Below are 22,456 nucleotides of genomic sequence, written 5' to 3' on the forward strand. Positions count from 1 at the left end.
TCCTCCTCCTCCTCCTCCCCGCTTGTAGGCCAGTGAAGCAGCACTCAGCCCAGCAGGCAGCCGCTCAGAAAGCACCACCTGGACCACAGTTCCTCTGCAGCTCAGGGGAATGCTTGGAGCACAGCTTGTGTTTAAGTCAAGCCTGCCACTGGACAGTCAATGTCCATTGCAGAGAGAGTCAAAGAGGCTTTTGCTGATAGGCTTTGTAACTCCCTACACAGCACATAAAAGTACCAGTTTTCAAATACTTACAATTCCAGCATACAAGGGTAAATTTCAGAGAAGCTAAAGAATCTTTACACCCCTTCTGCTTCTTTGTATTTCTGGAGCATGAGAGGCTCAACAAATATTCTCAAGCTTTTCTGTACTATGGCAAGATTTTAAACATGGGGAACAAAAAAGGGCATTTTCTCTCTATCCTTTTTCTCCAAACTCGCTGAATAGTTCTAACTGAAGTTTCACAGGCAGTTTTAAGCAGAAATTCTTTTCTCTCTCTCCCTCAAATTTCATCCTGGAAATTTAGAAATTGGTCAAACTTTAATCAACTGACAAGAAAGAGAAAATCAGGTAGGGATTGGGGTAGGCTTGCCCCTATGGCACCACTTCTTTCTCGCTCATCATCCCCTTCTGCTCCAGAGGTATCAGAAACCTTCTCTCCAATTTCTAATTCATTAACACAGTCAAGCTGAGCTCAAAGTAACTGTTCTCAACTTGCACTTAATTTAAGGACTTAAGCTTCTATTTTAGTTCTGAGGAGATACTGCTCCCAAAAGCTCATCTGTTTTTTCAGCCATATTAGATGGTCTAACTATAAAAGTTGTTCTCTCTCCCTACAAATCTTGCCTTGCTTGTAGTTGTGATGCTCTAAGGATAGAACACTTCTATGCACTTTGTATCATGAACAATATAGAAAGAAGGGGCAGTCACCAGATGCCAGTGAGGATAAGAATGCTTAAAAATGTCCATAGTTACATACGTTCTTTTGACTCAGGTCCTTATTTGGCATATTAGAAGTTTTTTCTTACAAAGGACTCTTATTCTACCCTCATCAAAAAATGAAAGGCAAGGATGTTCCTTATTTAAAAACATTAGCTATATCCCTCCTAAGAACTTTACTGTGAGCTTTACTATAGCCCAGCAGTCTTGCCTCCTCTGCACATCCTCCCACACACTGACACAGAGCAAGCCTTTACTTATTGAATTCTGACAGTCACCTGGAGACTGGATTCGACTTGGAAATTTTGCTGGGATTTAACTGACTGGAAGTGGAAGATGAGCCAGTCTTGGACAAAAAGCTCAGAAGTCCAGCCTCTGTATGTGCAGCCTCTAGTTTCGCCCAGCTTAAAGTCACAGGCCTTAGAGCAGGGATGTCAAACTCACATTCACCAGGGGCCACATCAGCCTCACGGTTGCCTTCAAAGGGCCGAATGTAATGTTGGGACTGTATAAATGCAACTACTCCTACATTTAAATGTAGGAGTTACATAAATGCAACTACTTCTACATTTATACAGTCCCAACATTACATTCAGCCCTTTGAAGGCAACTGCTAGGCTGATGTGGCCCCCAGTGAAAATGAGTTCAACACACCTGCCTTAGAGCAAGAGTACACCCTGCTCTGAGAAAATAATTAACACAGGCAAGCCTCTCCTGCCCAAATTCAATTCCTGACATGATGCATCTGGAACCAGGATGATGCTTCTGGCATCATCCCTACTATGACAAGAACATCAGTTCTAATACAACATTTGAATCTTTAATACACAGCAAACAATGCATGCAACAGGGCTTAGCCAATATAAGAATTTAGCCCCAAAGTGTGGGCATCCCAAGCTTGCTGCCAGCCCTGAAGAGATGGAAAGTAATGTTTAAAGGAAGTGGCCTGATTACTTTTTCCCCATAATGCCAGGGAGAAGTGGGCTCACATGGTCTCTTCTTGACACAATCAAGCAGTTTCATGGCATTTAGATATCTCCAACACAGCTTTAGAAATGGGGGACAGAACCAGCCCACAGATATGAGCTTACTAGACTATCCCAGGACTGTGGCAATGGACTCAGGGAACTCCCAAGGCCAAAACCTATCAGACGGTCAAGTTGCAATAGTTTGCTCTAAAGAGACATTACTTCTCTGATTTCTTCCACATCTGGAGCTGGGACTCAGATCAAATAACCTAGAAAATGAGAAATAGTTCACACGTAGTAGAAGGAAAACGAAGTCAAGCATAAAAACACAGGGAACAGTTAAGCTGAAATAAGCTCAACATACTTAGCACAAGAAAAGGCCACACTTTCAGCCTACACCAATGCTTCAGATGCAACCACCCAGAAGGGGCTTGTCAGCTAATATCTCCTACTAAAATAAAAAAAAAAGACGACTGGCTGAGCCCAAATAATTATACGTTGTCTGCCTAAATCTCCCTCCTCCCTCAGATCCAACATTGATGCACCCAAAACCCTCTCTAGCTTCAGCATGGATGCTGAATGCTGACAAAGGCTCCTTTTAGAAGCCTGGACTGCAAAAACCAGGGATAATTCTCTCCACCTATCTCTGGTTTACTTACCCTCCCTCACATATACAAATTTTCCTTCCCCCTCTTACCTCCCAAACCCATCTCACCCTCCTCCCCTCAAAAGTGATTAACAAAAAGCTGTAGAAATATTTGCCCAAAGCTGGAGCCTGCTGCTGGGCCCAGCTGTATTGTTGGTAGGAATACACACAGCAAACTTGCACTGTGAGGAGCCCTGCGGGACTCTGGGCGCTTCAGGGAGGCTTTGTGAGCCCAGCTCTGCATGCACTAGACAGACTATTGTGAAAGGGAAACAGAAAAACCCTCACAAACCCCAGTGATCCCCCACTCTGGTTTCCCCCGCCTCCCAAGCACCCCCCTTCCACCAGCCTCCACCTTCCCCAAGACAAATTGAGAGGGGAGGGCGCTGCTGCTGAAGAGAATGAAAAGGTTTCTTCAGTTAGATTTAAGGCAACAAGTCAGGGCTGCAAGAAGTCCTTTATCTGCCAGGGAAGCCTCCCACTGCTCCAGAGCTGGGCCGAGCGGGGATCCTGGGGGCCAGCTTTCTGAAGGCTGCCATTGATTTGTCACTGGTGATAAGTGAGGCCAGGGCCGTTCCCACCATCGCCTGCAGAGGGGACGACTCTCCCACAACGCCCGGCGGGGGAGATGGATGGCAAATGAGGAAATGCAGAACCCTACGGTCAAAAAATCCCCAATGGCTCTTTTTCTCTAATGAGCAGCAACAAAAAGGAGCGACTGTGCGGAGACCCAGGCAGGGGAGGAGAGGCAACGGTGCACAGGGCAGCGCGGCCGCCCACCGGCACTCAACCAGAGCAGAGGGGAGTTCTTCAGCCCTCACCTCCAAACAGCCTCCTAGTGTCAACCCAGTCAAACAATATTCCTTCAAAAACTCCCAGGCCACTCCTTTGCCAATAGCAGGACGCTTTTAAACCTGCTCTATTTACATAGAGACACTCTTCTCTCAAGCAGATGCTGCTGGAAACTCGTTCTTCTACTTTTTGGGAGGGGAAATCTTTTCTCACAGTACTAAATAAATGAGAGAGGCTAATGAAGCACCATGTCTAAAAGGTGAATTCCCAAAGCAACAGGAGACCTTAAAGGAGCACCAGAGCTTCCCCCAGGGAACATACAAATAGAACAGCAGCTGCCTGGGCAAGACCAGATGCAGATGGGTGAACTGAAAGCAAGACAAAAGGGGGAGGAGGGAAGAAGAAAGGAGAAAAAAAAAAAAATCAGTGAAAGAAGTAAAGATCCTTGGCCTTTCTGATGTAACTAATTAGAAAAGACCATCAGAACTGGTTCAACATGCATTATAAAATGTCCCTCTCTTGTGCTCCAAGATGCTGAGGAGGTTTACATACGAAACCTTTCCTTCCTTTCCCAGCCCTCAGCAAAACCCCTCAGCTGGCGTTTACCCTGGCTAGGCAAAGGCCGAGGCACACAGGCCTTGTAACATGGCCCAAAGACCAAGAGATCTGAGCTTCCAGAGAGGAAAGTGTCATGCCTGCAGCCTCCTTCCAGTTCAATCAGTCCAGACCCAGCAATCCAGAGGATCTTATCTGGCAAGATATTACCTCAGGACACTTGTGCACAGCTCCTAAAGCACCAGTTTATAATCCAGCATGCTAAAATAAATGGAAGTTGCCAGGCTGTAAACTTTGACATTCAGCAATACTTTACCTCATATTCAGCCATCCAGACACACCAGGCAGATCATTAGGAGCAGTAATTACTTCAGATATCCTAGTTGAAATTTGTTGCTACATAAGAGAGCACAGACTCTGTGGACTCTTAAGCTGGGGATGAACACAATATCAGAATCTTAACAGATAAAATCCAATTGAAAAATTTCACGAGTTAAAACAAAAACAAAGTAAATAAATAAATAAAGCACCACACCCTAAACCTCTCATTTATATCTGGGAATCAGCCAGCACCTAGTCAGCTCAGAACACAAATTTAACATGCTCCTTGATTGAAATATCGGTGCAGCCAAGCAGCCACATCCTAAACCAGCCAAAGCTTTTGATCAGTCCTAAAGTGCAAACCAATTAAAGCCCATTGAAGACTTCTGCCTCCTAACGAGAGAGGACTAAATATCTTCTGAGTTGGGTGAACTAACTGCTTGGACCACTGCCACTACTTGAGAACCTGGAAATCGGTTTATGTCCAGCACAACTATAACTTGCACACCTGATTAATCTCACTAGCAACATGAGAAGCAGAACTAACAAAGCCAGTTTCAGATGGATTCATCTCTAATAGTCAATTTTGGTGCATCTGTTGCCAAATAGAGGGAGGGGGTTCTTTCATGTCTAACAAAATGCAAACTCACAAGGAATCTTCACCCACAGCCAAATCACTTCTGTGTGCCTTCCCTTTATTGTGCTGCCCATTTTCATAAAACTTCTCTAGGACCAGTTTTTTGGGTGAGAAGATATGCACACGTATTGAAATAACCATTGCTTCCATACAAAGGCAGGCTAAAGATGCCTGCGGATTTTTCTCATGAGAAGAGCCTGTATTAACATTATTATTATGAACTGCTTCTGATACCACTTCCTGGACCAAGTTCCAGGATCTGAAGTGCATATCTAGACAAAAGACAGAGATTCCTCACAAAGCCCACAAATCATTTCAGCTGACACGTCATTCAGCCCTGAAAGAAGAATTTTTGACACTTTTTAAAAGCCTTTTAAACTCAGGCCTACAGAGGAAAAGTTCACCCTACAAGCAGGCACACTGTCTTTTGCTGGAATCATGATCTCAGGGCCAAAAAACATGACAGGACAGTGTGGTGTCCTCTGTTCAGTCTTGCAGACGTATTTACTGTGACGAACCAAGAGCCATTTTCCTTCTGTTACTTCTCTGTACTTTGGGGAGTGGGGTGCAACAGACAAATCAAGTTGAATCGAGCTTTTGAGATGATTTGTGGGCATTGCAAGAAGTGATGTTATTCAGTCAATTACAGAGTACTTCCTCTAACCAAAGAACAACTCAAGCCCATCAGTGCTATAAACGCTACCTAAAATGACTGGATAACAGTAAAGATACAGCAGAACACAGGGCTACTCATCCAGTTACTTCTATTTGTAGCAGAATTTTTATCTCCAGTAATTACAATCTACCTTAAGAAGTTTCTGGGAATTATTTTCAACTGGACAGAGACTTTTTTCCCCTCTTTCCACTCTTAAGTGGAAGAGTTACATAGTAATCCATTTTAATGGTTGTGCACTAAAATAACTTTTTCCAGTCAAGAAAAAACAAAACAAAACCAAAAAACCACAAACAAACAAACAAACAGAGATATTTTTGTGGTGGGGAAAAAGGCCTTAGTGTGCAGTCTGTATCTTGACTAAATTTGCTAAATATTTCTGGTACCATACACTGCCATTCTCAGACACTGTAAGAACATAACCTTTATTCCTACAGATCATTCTCTAAGCAAGAACATCTGGTACATCTGGACCCTGACAGCCAACAAGCCTTGATGAGTCAAGATCAGATCTACTGAAGACACAATACGCCACTAAGACATACACATGATAGCACATACATCTCACAGGCTGAGCTCAGTCACCTTTCCCAACTCCTGGTCCTTTATTCCAAGATCGAACATGGTCCATTAATTTCCAATTCTGATGAGTGTGCCAAGAGGTTCATTCCCCTCCCTCCATTTTTTTATTGTACACTATCAAATAATGTGGAAATACAAACAGCAACATTATCCTGGAAATCGTTCCCATGTCCCTCCTTATAACTGCACAAACACTTGGCAAACTGGAATACATACAAGATGATTTAGGTACCAAGTCCTCAGAAGAAGAGAACTGTTTTCTGTGAGGAAGATATCATCTGCCTTTCATGCTATAACCTACTTTCTTGATTTCTTTGCCAGATATCCTTCCAAAACAAACGCTCTTCTGTGCACCATAAGCAAAGGACAGGAAGCAGCCTTCATTTGACTATGCTTAAGTGATAACACAACTCCCAGGTCCTCCAGAAACACACTGATACTTGCTCAAAAAGAGAAAGAAACTTCAAGGCTGTGGTTTCATATCTATCAGTAGTGCTAGCATAAAGAGTTCCCAGCCCTCCTTCCCCTACTCCCAGCCCCATGACCCCCATGAGATGGCACAGCTTTGTGCAGCCTCGTAAAAAACAGACGGGAAAAGGTCCAGTGGACAATGAACAGCAATAAAGATGCACATTATCTTCCAGCTCCTCCTCACTCAGCCCAGTTTAATTCCTCCCTTTGCTTCACTGCTTGCAGAATCACGGCCTCAGAGCAAAACTGACAGAAGAAGTTGGGGTCATTTCCTGTTTTAGGCTTTACAGACATATTTACTACAGTGGCTCAAGAGTTGTTTTCTTCTTACAGTCTGTTTACCAAGTCTTTGTACATTTAGAAGTAGGATACCCATGCTACTGAGCTGAAAATTCTTATGAAAAGGAATAAACATGGTGAATTAGATAATTTTGCTCTTGAGTACAGTAAATGTTTAAAAATGCAACATTCTAATCTGGGAAAAAGCCACTGACTTCAGTATGCAGACAAAAACAACTCTTAACAAACCAGTCACCATGGTTCAGTTCTTTACCCTTCCAAGAAAAAATTCTGTAGGGTCCAAAATTGAGTGGTCAACTATCTTTAGGGGAAAAAAAAACCAAACCAAACCAAAACAACTAGCCATTAGCACACCTGGCCCAACAACCATAGGGAACATTTATGTCACAGCTTGTAAAGGGGACACTCGCAAGTTAAGTTCTGTACAGATGATCTCCAAAGGTTATGGGGAAAAAACACTTAAGCTATTGGGTAAATACGGCCACTGAAGCCAATTACGTACATATTCACAGAATTCTACCCAGCAATTTAGCTTGCTGCTACAAAGCAGCAAAAAGAAACATTCAATAATTACTATTTAAATTTGGCCACAGCTAAACTATCCCAAGTCAGGAATCCAGGGTTTAACACTTGGATTCCCAAACAAGTCCAAGTTATGCTTCTGTTCTCAAATTTCTTGATCTTTGCAGTTACATGGTTAAATATCCATTTGTGATCCAGCCTACAAGCTGCTACTGTCAGGATAGGGGAAAGGGTGGAAGAGTCACAGAGGCAGAGGAGATCTTTGCAAGCTGGGTTCAGACATGATACCCCTCATTAGACTAATGCTAACCATTTACTGAACATGCTGGCAGATAATAGGAACATGCACTATCTAGGACAAAAACAGCAAATAAATTGTCTTAGAAGAGTATTACATCTGAGAAGAATTTTCACTCTCCCAGTATCAGACCCCAAACATAACAAATGCGTCTACTTAATTGTGAAAATGTTGCATGCAGCATGTCAGAGGAGAGAAAAAAAAATTAGAGAAAGGCAGCTCAAACACAAAGATATTTTGGGGATGCAGAGAACAGGACTAGGAATATCAACATATGGACTCAAATGCATAGCATTTAAGTGGAGCCTCTATTTATTATGTTAATCAGTATTTCATTGTGTTTTTTTCTCTTGTTCAATACATCTCTCAATTTATTACATGTAGAAATTATGAACTCTTCAGAGGAAGCACTGTCCTTATTGTACACACACGCTGCATGTAACACTGTGAAGCTCTGATTTCCATCAGAGTGAATCTTTACATGATCCAATTGACAATTCATGTGTGAGATGCAGCCCATGTAGATCTTCCTCTTCAGCCTGCCACATACTCATTCAAGGAGAAAAGGAATGGCTGTTCGGGCAGCTCATGTTTCCAAATAGCTAGCTCTGTCTTCCTTTGACTAACCAGACATTTAGCGTAAGTGCTGCCATTTCTGCATCAGCTCTGGAGGAGGGTGGGATTGGGCCTCCTTTTGTGTCCATGCCCAGGCCCAAACCACGACACTCCGCTGCATCAGTGGAGAAGGGTGACAAAAGCAAGCAAAACTTGGATCCAGATTCTGCAAATATGGGTCAAAAAAAAAACCTCTTTGCCAGACATCAGTCATTTACAAGGCAAGATTAAGGAAGAATAGTCAAGGTACTAGCAAGGGGATAAAGCTTTTCATAATCAGATGGACCATGTCTCTGGCAACAACTCAGAACATAAGCCTGTGTGAGCCCAAGTAAAACGAGATAGTAGGTGTCTGCTTCCAGTCTTAATGACTAGAAGTTCCCAACACAACGGCATCACCAATTAATGCACAGCACCAGCTGCAACATTTATAGGTTGATCTTTCACCACACTTTGACACTAATCCAGCACTAAGATCGTCATACTAGCACAATACAATAAAGAAGTTTATGCTTACATGAGCCATAAAAACTGAACCTTGGGCTTGAATTCTCACCTTCCCTTGTTTCCAGAGGAAGTCTTTCAAAATTAGTGTGAAGGCAAAGCAAAGCAGCAGCAAGCTAGTGCCGAAAAAACAGCTGGTCTTGCCTCACTCCATTCTTCCATCAGGTCTACGCTGATCAGCTCACTGAAAAGCAATTCTCTTCAGCTTACCAACGCCACACGACCTGTGGTGTCACTGGTTTCACCATTTTGCAGGTCACTTCTATGAGAGATCAACAAGCTGAAGCCATTTATCCAGCAGACATGCAAGCAGACCTACTAACAGGAGGTGGGGGCAAGACCTCTCTTGGGGGGTAACTCACAGTTATACTAGATGAGGCATAACATGAAACCGCACCCTGTGGTCAAGGAAGCCGTGCAGCCAGAGGCTGAGCCACACACGTTGTGGGCAGAGAACAGTCCTCAGCAGTGACAACATCCAAGCACCTCCACCAAAAAATAATAATCTGAAAGCAAAAGGCAGCAGGAACAAAAATTCCTCTCATTCTGATATTCCAAAATATGGGCTTTATATTACTTTAAAAATGGTATTTTGAAGATAATGTTTCCCACTAAGCCCTACTGCAAATCAGTAACGGGCCCTTATAAGTCATTTGCAGTTAGTTTCCTAATGTCACCTAAAAAAAGCCACAGACCGTGTTCTAGGCAAGCCAATCATTCAGAGTGGTATGTTTAATTTAGAAAGTTTAAACAAGGGGAGAGGACTAAGTTGATAGAGAAGAAGGAATAGGGGAGCGGGAAAAATGCAATTTGTGATCCATAAGACATTTCTTCTAGTGCTCTTGAAAGAGACATGGATCTGCAGGAAGGCAAGTAGGTGATAATTAGGGACAGTTGGAACAGTGTTTATTTCCTACTAGCAAAGGCAGTAGTTCAAGCCTCCAAGGATAAATCAAATTTCTTAAGCAGATGGAAGAAATTTCATTTTCAAACACCAACCATACAACAATGGACCACAGAAAGGAAGGAGCCAATTCACAACAGCAACAAGAAAACAAAATTACCAGAGATTTTAGAGATGAGTTCTCATCAAGATCTGCACTTACAAAAAGCCTCATGTTGCATCAGAACTTGCACCACATCCCACCACAGTCAATTCAAAGACACTTTTATTGGCAAAATAAGCTCTGCAAGTGTTACCCACATGTACGAGCCAGCACACTTCAGCTTCTCCCAAGAGTGGATTCAACTTATGAAGCGCCTGCCTCCACAGAGGTTCCAACAGAGAAGGCCACTTGGCATGGAGTTAAACAATAGAAATGAAAATATTCAAAGGAATAATGTTGTATTTCTAGTGAGATAAGTGTTTTCTTGCTCTCTCTAATCTTCTTTTCTATTTTATTCACAGGATTAGAATATTTCCTTCTCAGTCTCTCCTTTTACTTCTCTTTCCCACAAACTTACTGTTTGATTTATGGTGTTCTCCCTGTATCCAATTCAAAGTTGCACATGCCAGTTCAGTATTTCGTAAGAATCCGACTTGACTTTGCACATTTCCTTTGGTACTATCTGCCAGCATAATAACTGCGTACAATAACTTGTGGCAGTCTAGTTGGCTAGTAGGTTTGGATGACTTTTTTTTCGTTACAGAAACTTGTGTTCTTGTTTAGATTCAGACTAGTTTCTCAAACAGATGAATTTTGGATTAAGCTATTTGCTTCATTAACCTCAAAAGGAGTGCCAAATCCCAGAAACAATGTTTTTGTAGGAACGGACAGCATTTTCATTTGGTTTCAATCTATGGTTCTCTAGCACGTTTAGGCTGAGACAGGTTTTGCTGCTTTGGCTGAGATAGCACCAAAAACAAGTCTTTTTATGCAAAGATCAGCAATGGAAATCCTTCCAGTTCTACTCTTTAGCCATTACTGTGTAGATTTCATAGATGTAGTTCTATCATGTCTTTGCACATCTGAAAATAAAAAAGTTAACTTCCCTTCTGTTACAATACAAGAACATCCAGAGCTCTGGAGTTCATTCTTGTGGGAGTCAAATGGTTAATTTGCCACAAACACTATAGTAGGAAAATCTCAGCATTGTGTTCAGTTCTCATGGTTTGAGTAGTTGAAATGTGTCTTACTTGTTAGGGTCATTACACAGCCAGCACAGCCACACTGGCACAGAGTCTCAGGTGTGCAGCAGCTCCTGAGGCTGGTTACAGCAGGGCTGCAGAGGGACCTTTCTGCATGCTCACCTCAGCCCAGCCCCATCCTGCAATAGAATAATCCTCTCCTTATGGAGTTACTGTCATTTCCCTTCTAAGAGCCACTCCCCTTATGCTTGTCTGTAAAAGGCACAGAGCCACACAGCACATACCTTAAAGACCTTGGTATGCAGCCTGCAGTGTCGGAAGAGCTGGGTCCCCAGGCATATCTGGTCTTCTGTGGCATAACTCTGACGGCCCTCTTTCCTCGCAACGCCTTAATAGGCAGTTTTAGCTTTACCACAGCATTTATTTTGAAATCTTGACATACAGGGTGCAGAGCATGTTGTTATGACATGCCTCAAGAAAAAACCCCAAACAAATCCAGATATCACTCCATTCCTTTCCCAGATTAACCTGCAGGACCAATGCACTGCAGTATATTAGCTAGCAAATATAAGTGTTTTGGCAGCTGTCCCAGTCACTTAAGCAGAAGCCTGAGCTCAGAGGCTGTTTCACCTGAGCAGGTAAGTCAAGATGTACATACCAAAGATGTCATCTCTGCCTCACTCCCTTCCTCGTTCGAAGGCTTCTGTCTGAGTACTGTTTATGTTTATTTTTATCCTACAACTGATGGATTGTACATAGCTTTAATTTGCCCTGTATCTCCTATTGGTTTTAAACTGTAACTGTGTTAGATTTGGCTTTGTGTGCCTGATTAAGCTAAAGAGGGAGTTTCGACAAGTACTTAAAGTAGGCAAGTGTCTGCCACCCACTCTTCCCTGCCAGACTGTTACAAAGCATCTGCAGCACAAAAATTGCTTATGGGTCATTTCTCAGAAAGTAATCATCTGAGCTTCTGTTCTTTCTCCAGCATAAGTATTACCATCATCAAGAGTTTGCTTCCTCAGCACAACTAACCTACAAAAGGTTACTAAAGAGTATCATAAGAAATATCACTTTTTGGTTTTTTAGACATTCCTTTCCAGCTTCAATGTTTTCTCCCAGACTTCTGAACATTTGTGGGGAAAGAACTAACCATAAGAAGCAAGAAAGGAAGCATGAAAAATATATTTTTAAGGGACAGTTGACTGGAAAACTTAACGAATTAGCTTATATTGCTCTAGTCTTGAATTAGCACTAAGAGCAGCAGAAGACTACAACTCCTCATCTTCCAGTTCATAGCTGGCAGGTCACAAACAAGAGAACCCTCAGAGAAACAATGGGCTTCTCTTGTGAATGGATGAGCCACTTCAAGGCAAATAAGTTTACAGAGGAAGGTTGCAGAAGGCAAGGATCAACAAGGTTGTTCTTCCCTGCTCGAGTACTGGTAGCATAGAAATTAATCCATGTAACTCATAAAGATGCAAAGATCACAGATCTGCCCTTGCAGGGGAGTTGAGGCACAGGCAGGAGATCCGCCAGCTCCACAGATAAAAGAACCCTGGGTCTGGAAGAAAAAAAAAACACAAACAAAACAACCACAAACAAACACCACCACCCAAAAGGCCTAAAGGCCTTCTGTTGTTTAAGGTAAGGCTGATTGCAGGTCTGAATTCTTCCTTACACTCAAAAATGCAGTGAACAAAGGCCTACGGCTGGTGTTGATTCATGAGCAGTGACAGCTCAAACTGGCACAACACATGAGGTTACCACCCTTGTGGTAGAGACATCTTAACTGCTCAGGAAATCACTTCTTCATGAGTCAACACCCTCTTGCGGTGGCTGGTCGGTCACTGGCACAGGAAAGAAGTCAGACCCAAGCGTAACCTTCCCTAGGGCCCAGCAAAGATAGAAAAGGGCCGTAACGGCACCAACCAGCCCAATTCAGTCCTTCCCTGCTTCCAAGTCAATGCCCAAGAAAAATCCATTCACCACTTGAACTCTGCATGGATACAGCTCTCATTCAACCTGTTCTTCCCTTGTATTAAACTTAGGTCTGTTTGCAGAGCAATGACTAGTGCCCTCGTCAGAAGACTTCACCTAGTCTCCCACCTACTCCCATACAATGCTTTCCAAGATTTAGACACTGAATACTTCTATTTGAGATCCATGACAAAAATGCAGATAGTCCACTAGCATTCCTGTTTGCCAATTACTGTACTCTTCTGCTTCTTGGCTATTAAAACTTGCAGAATGGCAGCCTCAAATCCATCCTCCTTTCTCATGCCACAAACTTGGCATTTTTTTTCTGACAGCCAGATCCATTATATCTTTCCTCATGCTAACAGGTACTATGCTGATCAAGGCCCTTTTCAAAAGGCAGCATAAATCAGGGGCATGTCCTCCAGCCATAAGAAACTGTATTCAAGGTTTTCAAGAGTAACAGGCTTCAAAAATCATTTCCTAAATTTGTCAAGCCTGAAGAAGATGCAAACTCTGAATCTCAAAGAAAGGACAGCAGTAAAGCTGGTTTCCTTTTAAAAAATGCAATTTTAATTCAGAGAATTATCCCACCTCCTGGCTCATCCTCAGGAGCTTGGAACAGAAGCAGGAAATGACAGTCCCGAGACTTCTTTTTTTTCCTGCCCTCAGAGTTGCAAAGAAAGGATTTGACTATTCAGCAGCTATGGAAATTCAGAACTAAAATTGGGTGGGAGTACAAAGAAGAATAATGAAGGTGTGTCTTTACTTTATTCTAACCCTAGATCCCACAAGACACAGTTCTGCTGCAGTGAATGGCTGCAACTTAGGCAAGAACGTCTCCCAGGCACAACCAGCTGTCACCAAGTCAAATGAACTGACAGAGCTGGAGATTCAGGCTAAAGGAGCAGAGTGCGTATTTCTCTCTAGCCCTCCTGCATAGTCACACAATGCTTCTTATGAGCCTTTCAGAGAAGGACGCTGAGAATATCACGTTTATGTTTTAACTGTTCTCACCAGTGACTCACTCCTTCACACAGCAGTTCTTAATGGAGATGAGGACAAGAAGTCTCCTTTTCCAGGAAGGGTGTTATTTTCTGCCACCAGCCTTGTTGTTTCTGTACCCAGACTCCTTTCCAAACCCAGAGTAATTTCCTATTCTCACTTTATGCCTTTTTCCAGGCAATAGTCTCCAACCTCCTAGCTTCTCTCTTCAACTCTGCCCTCCCACTTCATATACTTTTCCAGACAGGACTGTCCTCCAAAATATCTTCCTGGACATCCCACTCAAAAATCCTTCTGGCTGTGTGTGTTCCCAAGCCTGACAGGTCCCACATTCCACCGCTGCAGATAGCTCCATCAGTACACTATCTCACGGGCTCACCATCTCAGCACTATGCCAATATCACTCTCTCTTCCCCATCTCTGCTTCCACTGCTAAGCTCTGATATTTCATAAAATCACCCCACTAGATCAGAAACTCTACTGTTGAGGATCCCTAACAAGTTCTCACATCCTCCTTTAAAGTATTACTAAAGTAAGCCTTTCCTTGCCTCAGCAGTTAAATTCTGCTCAATCCTCATCTTCACTTCCAAAACTTCCATCTTTTCTACTACCTAATGAACAACTCTTTCTGCCATCAGATCCCATATAATTACTCCACCTGGATCTCCTTAGACGGCTCTTCTGTTCCTTTGCCAGCCCGAGTCCTTGGCTCTCATTTCCAAAATGCCGATCTTTGCTACTGTTAACATCTGTACTCCTACATCCCCTTCCCACCTCCTCATGGTTTACACTACTCTCGCATCTGCTTCCTCATCCTTATTTCTGCAGTTACCAGCTTTCAGTAGCCTTTGATGCCAACTCCTACCCAAAAATCCCTCTCTATCTTTGTTCTAAGAAATTATTGGAGTGAAAAACTTTCAAAAGCTTTTCCCAGTGAACTAAGGCTAAAGGAAATTTAATTAGAAAGCTATGCTATTTTAATATTGGACTTTATCTATCTCATTAGAATTATCACATCCCTGATCCTTATCAGACGTCAGATATCTAATTTAGACTGTAAACCCTTTGGGGCAAACATAGCCTCTTCCTCCATGTTATACAGCGCCACAGCACTTAGACCAATCCTTAAGGCAAGAAAACTACCTCAGAAATTCAAAGAACTTGATTTTGCCAAGAGCAGCACCACTCCATACACTGAGACTTGGGGATGACCAGAGAGTACTCACTCTTTGAAACCTCAAAAGGCAAGAATAGGGTTCTCCCCCAACAGAAATAATGTCTGACCACGTCTAAGATGAGAGGAGCTGGGTACAAACTGCACTGAAAAAGTTTCTCCATGGTATCTGTAGCCTCTTCCTGCCTCAAGTCTCCAAAGCCATCACTTATCCCCTTCAAAACAGCAGGAGAGTCACTTCTTTTTTCCTTCCCTCTCCAGAAAGAACACAGCAGAAATAAACCTCGAATGATAAATTATGCACCACCTTTGTGTGGCTGCCTCTTGGCCAGACGGGAAATTTTTCTCCCAAAGCCTTTTGTTTCCAGCTTTGATCCCAGTGTTGGATCCACTCTGTTCAGCACTGCCTCAGCATGGAGGTGAAGGGAGAGCTGACACAGGCCAAGTTCGGGCTTACTGCAAGTCACAGTCAGATCTTCCATTAGCCTTCTCCCCTCCCCCTTCCCAACTGGAACTCTCCTTGAGTTTGAAAAGATCCTATTAAACATTTTCCAGAGGGCCTTACAGAGGATACATTATTTTGATGGATGCTGGGACTAAAGGAGGAGGATTTCTAAGTACAGCAAAATAATGGAGTTTGTTCTAATGGGTTTAAGAGATGCCCGGGGGCACCGAGTAAGTTCCTTCTGTGCAAATCAAAAACACAGAAGACCAGAAAATGGAGTCGAACAAGTAAACGCCAGGAAGCAGGGAAATCGGGCTCTATTTAACTGCTGCTCTTGGTTACAGCCAACTTCAGGCTGCTTGGAAAACCAGCACACACACACATCACTGGCACAAACTTAACAGGAGAAAACAAAGAGACAACAGGGGTCAAATTGGGGGTGGCAAGTAGGAGAAGGACGCAAGGCTGGGTCCCCACCCCCTACCAGAGAGTCGGATCAATTATCCTTGAATACTAACAAGATTTCTGATTAAAGAACTGCTGCTATGCAATAGAAACAGAAAGCTCCAGCAGCCGGGAGGGGCTGTCAGGCAGCAACAAAGAGACACAGAAGCCTCTGCCCTGCCGGGGCACAGGGAGGAAGTCACCACGCTGGTAGCCAGCAGAGGGGTCTCCCCTGCCTAGAGTCACCATGACCTCTCACTGCTGGTAAATTTGACTCCAGGAGTAAAACTTCACCTTGACGCTACAGAATATGGGGTCTGTTTTCAGGTAGACATGTTCCCTGTTGGAAGCTTTGCTGGACAACATTTCTTCAAACAACCTCATCCCTACAGTACAGGGAGCTCATACTTTTTCTTACCCTAACCCACTCAGGGGGAATACCTGGTTCTTCTGAGTACTCCAGCATCAGAAAGTTGCTATTAGCATACAACAGCTTGAGAAACAAGAACATACACCATCTTCTGTCATACACTTTTTGACAGAACTACAATTTGCAGTACAAACGTTTAATATACATCTACAATACAGTCCGTTAATGGTTTATGACTTGATGACGGATGGCTCAATACAGAAAAAGCTACTGTCCTAAGAAGCACCTCATGAAAAACAGAACCTTCTGTTATTACCTTTCATGACCTGAAGTTGTGCTAACATTAAGCACCCTGCTATATCCTGTATCTTATTCTATCAGAATCAGGAACCCAACTGTTCAATCCCGTTTTTTCTTTTTCTTCCTTGATAAGAGAAGTTTCAATAACCCACAATTTAGCAAGGCAAAAGTCCACAAACATCAGCTCCATTTGATGTAAATAAAGTCTTACGCTCTTGCATAGCAAGTCTCCTTTCATCTAGGCTCATAGCAGCCAAGGAGTTCTGCCCCTCACAGAAATACTGACTGCAGCTCAAGAGTCTCTCAGCCTAAATACATAGGCTGAAATACTTCAGCATTTCATAAGCAGTTCTGCATAACAGTGGCCTGGAAAGCTGAAAAACCTGAACATGAACTCACTCACAACAGGATGGCAGCCAAATACTCCCAAGGTAACAGTCCCAGAGCAACCAGATATACAGGATGAATAAACCATAAGCCTACAGAATCACAAGCTCCTGTATCCTTAGAGTTAGTATCTTTAGTACAAAGAAATGGAAATCTACAGTGAAGACAACATACACAGAAGAGATTAAAGAAACATTATAATGCCCAGTCTTCACACAGTATAGACAACAAAATCCCATAAAAGAGGAATGTCTAACGTAACAGCCATGGCAAAGGACCACAGGCACTACAGACACAAAAAGCAAGAGCCTAACCATCAAGCGCATTAGATTATGGATGACAATTACAATTAGTGTTCTCTGCCATGATTAGTGCGAAACACAGCCACTAGATACAGTATGCCAATTAATGGAGTGGGTTTGCTGCATGCCAGAGCTCCAGCTCTGGATGTTGTATCAGGTAAAACCAGACATCTTAAAAGATGGTCAGTGCATATATATCGCCTCACTATGTAAAACCCCTTCAGATAACATCACAAATAGCTAAGATGGAAATAAAAGAGGACTAGAAAAATAAAGGGTCTGCTTTTCTTATACATTTATTTTTAAAAACTTTACTTTCCAATGGAGAGTCAGTAAAATTTCTGCAGTTTTATAAAACTTTTGATCATCAAAAAGAGAAATTGAAGTATTATTAAAAAGAGAAATATCCACAATGGTCACAAGCAGCAGAGGAATTCAACGAAGGTGTAGGATGTGCACTTACTTTTTAAACCTGTTTTTAAAACCTTGACTGGTTTTCAAGATAGCATCTCTTTATCAGCTTTTATGAGTGTTATGAAGTATATATTCTATTGTGTTCAATGGTAAGTTGCATTCTAGGGCAAATGGAGTTGGCCTTGGGCAAGACAATTTCTACTTCACTTCCCACATTTACAAAACAAGGATAATATTTGCCTATTTCACAAGAGCACAAGAAGATTCAAAAGGACTATCAGACTACAGAACATTCTCACAGAATGAATGTTTTAATTATTTTTTAATGTTAATTTCACCAGTCTGGAGAACTACAGGTTTTTAGGAGTAAAAACATGATACAGATCACTTCGATTTTTTTTTTTCTAGTTAACATACAGCAAGTACTGCCTTCTAGTTTGAAATAGAAACAATTTGATAATGTTTATACCCAACCAGATTTTCTTCTGTAACTTCAATGAACTGAATGTAGAGAAACAGCTCCAAGTTTTCTGAAATCCCATTTTCTGGCCCACATAAACAGAACATCCCTCTTCGAGGTTCACAAAACACTCTGGAAATGCAAGCACTTTACATAACTAAGCACCTATTAATTCGATTGCTGCATCATACACCCACACTCCCAGGATGCAAGAAGGGATTCTCTATTGCAGAAACCAGTGCTAAAGCACACAAATGAAAGCTTATCTACACTAAATTAAAAGAGTAATGTTAACTTCATACTGGAAGATTTATGCTTTTCAACTAATGCTACCACATTTTAGTAGACACGGAATTGTTTTAAAAAAAATCAAAAACACTTGTCAGCTCCTACTGCATCTCTCAATCTTAGAAAATCAGGGGCGTTACTCAGTGCTGTCACCACTTTGACAAAAAGAAACAGTCAAGATAATTCAAAGTGATCACGAGATCTGTGAATATCATCTATCATCCAACCTGATCAACAATAAACCCTGGCACACTCAGCACACTCAGGAAGCAGAACGTTACCAGCTCCAAGCTGACAAGAGGAAAATGGGCATCTTGCACTTGACTGAGAGATGTAGAACAAATAGCAACGCCAAGCCCACTTGAGGAGAACCACTGCAAGCTCTACATCTGTACGGGTATCACATTCAGGTTTGTGACTCTACAATGTAGCTGAGATGTTTGAGGAGTGAAGCTCTGATATTAGCTATGTATTTTTCTGGCAGAGCTCCAGGAGTCAGAACAGCAAGCACATTACCCAGACAGGTTCTGTGACATTCTGTATTTATACTGACACAGACCATCATAGTATCAGGCCCTTCTTCATCACCACGCAGCAGCAGTGCACACCATTAGCGTTAAATTCTATATAACTGTTTTTCCCTCCAACACAAGACCTCAAAATACCTATGGACCTCTTGTTTTAAGTGCCATTACTCACCAAAGGAGGGTTAAAAGTCAATCTTGTGAACTTGTTTGCTCTACCTGCTCCTGTACTGAGGTACAATGGTAAATGACTAAGAGCTACTAACAGTTTACCTGTTTGGCATTGTGAGTTCTGTGGCTGTGGAGGTTTTATGACAGTTGAGCTGTACACCACCCGCAAAGGTACTTCTAAGGGACAACAATTAAAAATTTCTAGCTAAGAGGAGGAATACCAACTCATTACAAACTTTGACATTGCCTCTGACACATCCATCCTGATACCTCCTTGTACTTTCCCTTGCTTCAAATAAGAAAAACATTGATGAGGAATTGTGTTCTTATGGCAAAATGTATCTCCCCATGAAGGAAAGAGAGGATGCTCACTTCTGGAAGCAGTTGGCACTTCCAATCATGAATTCACTTTTAATTTGACAAAAGAATACAGGAAAGCGCACTGATGGGAGAACTACTTGAAAGAGAAACAAACTGCCATAAAAAGTGTCCTGGAGACATCAAGGCACAACCGAGTAAACCTGCACTTTACAATCAGACATCCCCCACATGGTTGTTAAGAGCCCAGACACATTAACTAGGAGCACCTGGGTAACAGCAAAAATAAAACACATCTAGATCTGCACCTACACTAAGATCTCTGCTTTAGATCCTTCCCACTCCTAGACTGCAGCTAAGTATCCATGTGGCACTTGGTAACTTAAGAGTACTTCTGGTTTCTAAAAAGCAGATTTTCTGATACATAGAACTGCAGCCCTCTACTCAGCCTTTCCAGGCTGGTTTAGCACCTTCCTCAAAGCTGCCTGCAATTAGGTTTCTTGTTAGAAGAGAAATAATATTACTTGAAACCCAAACCCCATGTGATTGTGCCCCAGAGGCAATACTTGTAGAATGATGGAGGTCAGCAGCACTACTGCAAATGCTTCCTGTAATTTCAGAGTAGCATAGAAGAAAACGGATAGGTGAAATTATACAGCAGCTGCCAAAGGAGTGAAGGGAGAAAAACGAGGTACGTATCTCCACTCCGCTCCCCTCCCCCAAAAGCCTTCAAACTCTTGATAAACAATTCCGTGAAACGTTTAGATGTTTTCTACTCCACCGGGCGCACTTGTAAAATAAAGCACTACCGCACAAGAAGAAGAAACAGCGATTCCTTTTTAGTTGATAGAGCAACCACAAAGCTAAGTTTTCACCGCCGAGACTTCATGGCACTGTTTCCCTGCTCGTTAAGACCGCAGCCAGCCCGTCCCCTCGCCACTGTTTCTGGTACCGCTCCTGCCCGGACCCCCCTCTGTCAGGGCGCTGCGGGAGGACTCCCAGTCCCGCCGAGGCAAGGAGCCCGGGGCGCCGCCGCGGAGCCGGGCTGTACCTTTAAGGGGCCCGTGGCGGCGGGTGCGCGGCTGCATTCCTGCTCCGGAGCGGCGGCTGTCCCGACACGCCGGGCACGGCAGCCTCCGAGGCAACCTGCGCGCCCGCCCCGGCCCTCGCACCGCGGGAACAAAGCCCGCGCCCGCCGCCGCCAAACTTCCGCGGGGGCAGCGGCCGCGTGGGCAGAGGGGACCCTCTGCTACCGCCGGCCAGGGCAGCGCCGCCCGGGGACCCGCGCCCCGACCTGCCGGGGGACTCTGGCGGCTCCGGCCCGCCGAGGCACGGGGACGGCGAGAACGCCGCGGCCGGGCGCGGGATGGGGCACGGACAAAGCGCGGCGGCGGGGCAGAGTAAGGCAGGGCTCCCCGCCCGGCGGGCGCGGGCAGGTAAGCGGCGCGGCGGGGCAGGGCTGTCCGCCCGGGAAAGGCTCCCCGCCGCCGAGCCCCGGGACGGCGGCCGGGCCCCCCGCGCCGCGCGGGGCAGAGAGCGCCGCGGCAGCCGCTTACCTCTGGCGCGGAGCAGCGCTCCCAGCAGCAGCAGCAGGAGCTGCGGAGGCGCGGGCAAGAGGCAGCCCCCGCCACGCCGCCTCATGGTAGCAGCGCCCCGGGCCGCCCGCAGCGACGTCTCGGGCTCCCCCTGAGCGCAGCACCCCAGCTTGGCCGCCGTTCACTCCGTCGGCAACCCTGGCAGCACCGGGGCTGGGGGCTCGCTCCCCGCTCCGCCCGGCTCGAGCCCAGGCCCGGCCCCAGAGGAGGAGCCCCGCCGGGGCAGCCCCCGCCCCGCTCCCCCCAGCGCCGAGGCACTTTGCAAACTTTGGCGCGGCAGAGGCGGTCCTGGGGCAGCGGCTCCGCAGTGAGACCCCCCCCGTTTCATCATCCCCTGGGGCCCCCGCCCGGCACTGCGGCGAGAGCCCAGGGCTCACCCCGCGCCCCCGGCCCCCCTCCGCCCTTACGGCGGGTGAGGCTCCCTCGCTGCGGGCGGGGAAGCCCTTCCTAAAGCGGCCCCGGTGTTAGGGGCTCTCCCTGTCAATGCTGGCCCTCACTGTCCCCGCTCCCGCAGCGTCGCCGAGGAGCATCGCCCCGGGATCTCGGCTGCCCGCCCCAGCGCTGCCCGGTACCCTCCGCGGGCTGAGCGGTTCCCCGTGCGTTGCCACCGCTTCCCGGCTTGTGGTGGCCGTCAGTACCCAAGACAAGTGGCAGAGCCTTTCTCCCTCTCCCAACACCGTTTGCCAAACGCCCTTGAGAAACTGAAAGCCTCTAAGCACCTCATTTCCGAGCCCTTTGCCCAGCGTACATGTTGGTATCTAAGGGAAACGTCTCGTTTTCCCCTCCGTTCATTAAAAGTTTTCTACTATTTGGGGTTTTCCTTACAGACGCGGCGTCCGGAGACAGCCGATTATGTGTGAATCTCGGATATCCTAAAAGAAAAGCTAGGATCGTTGCCTGTAGGACCAGAAATTAACACTTGGACAACTGTTTTATGTGCCTTCTGGTCTCTGTGCTGCATTTAAAAGCAGACAGGCTTTCGCTGGACACCCTCGTTAAAGCCAGTTTTATCATCCTCCGTGGCATTATTTGACATTTTAACACACAGGGTTGGCAACGCAAGAAACTGTTGTTAAATAATTAATCTCAGTTGATTTCAAAGTATTAACTTGAATGGAAAGCTGATTCAGATAGCCCATACCCTTGACCACAGGGGGAAGATGGGAATTCTGTCAAATTGACACCAAAGAGCTGGTGATAGGAATGGTCTTATTTAAAGCTTTCACAGAGATTAATCAAGAGGAAGCTGCAATTAATCTCTCCTTTAAAGAATCACCAGAGCAGGTGAACAGAACAGCATGTGATTTGAGACAATTCTGCCAGTCCTATTAAACAAGTGTAAAATAGTGAAGACAAGGGATATTACTAAAACCATC

At 44.5% G+C, this 22,456-nt stretch overlaps 1 protein-coding gene across 1 annotated transcript in view; it reads right to left on the bottom strand.

Moving 5' to 3' along the window:
• Positions 1–21,126, bottom strand: part of LRP4 (LDL receptor related protein 4) — a gene marked incomplete at both ends in the record, with an annotated part of 81,826 nt that extends 60,700 nt beyond the window's left edge. Inside the window, one exon of the mRNA XM_080344929.1 lies at positions 21,042–21,126. Coding sequence (XP_080201055.1) covers positions 21,042–21,126 — 85 coding nt within the window. The remainder of the gene's footprint in view (positions 1–21,041) is intronic.
• Positions 21,127–22,456: the final 1,330 nt, after the last annotated feature.

Source organism: Nesoenas mayeri (genome assembly GCF_963082525.1).
Source record: "Nesoenas mayeri genome assembly, chromosome: 5".
Classification (NCBI taxonomy): domain Eukaryota; kingdom Metazoa; phylum Chordata; class Aves; order Columbiformes; family Columbidae; genus Nesoenas; species Nesoenas mayeri.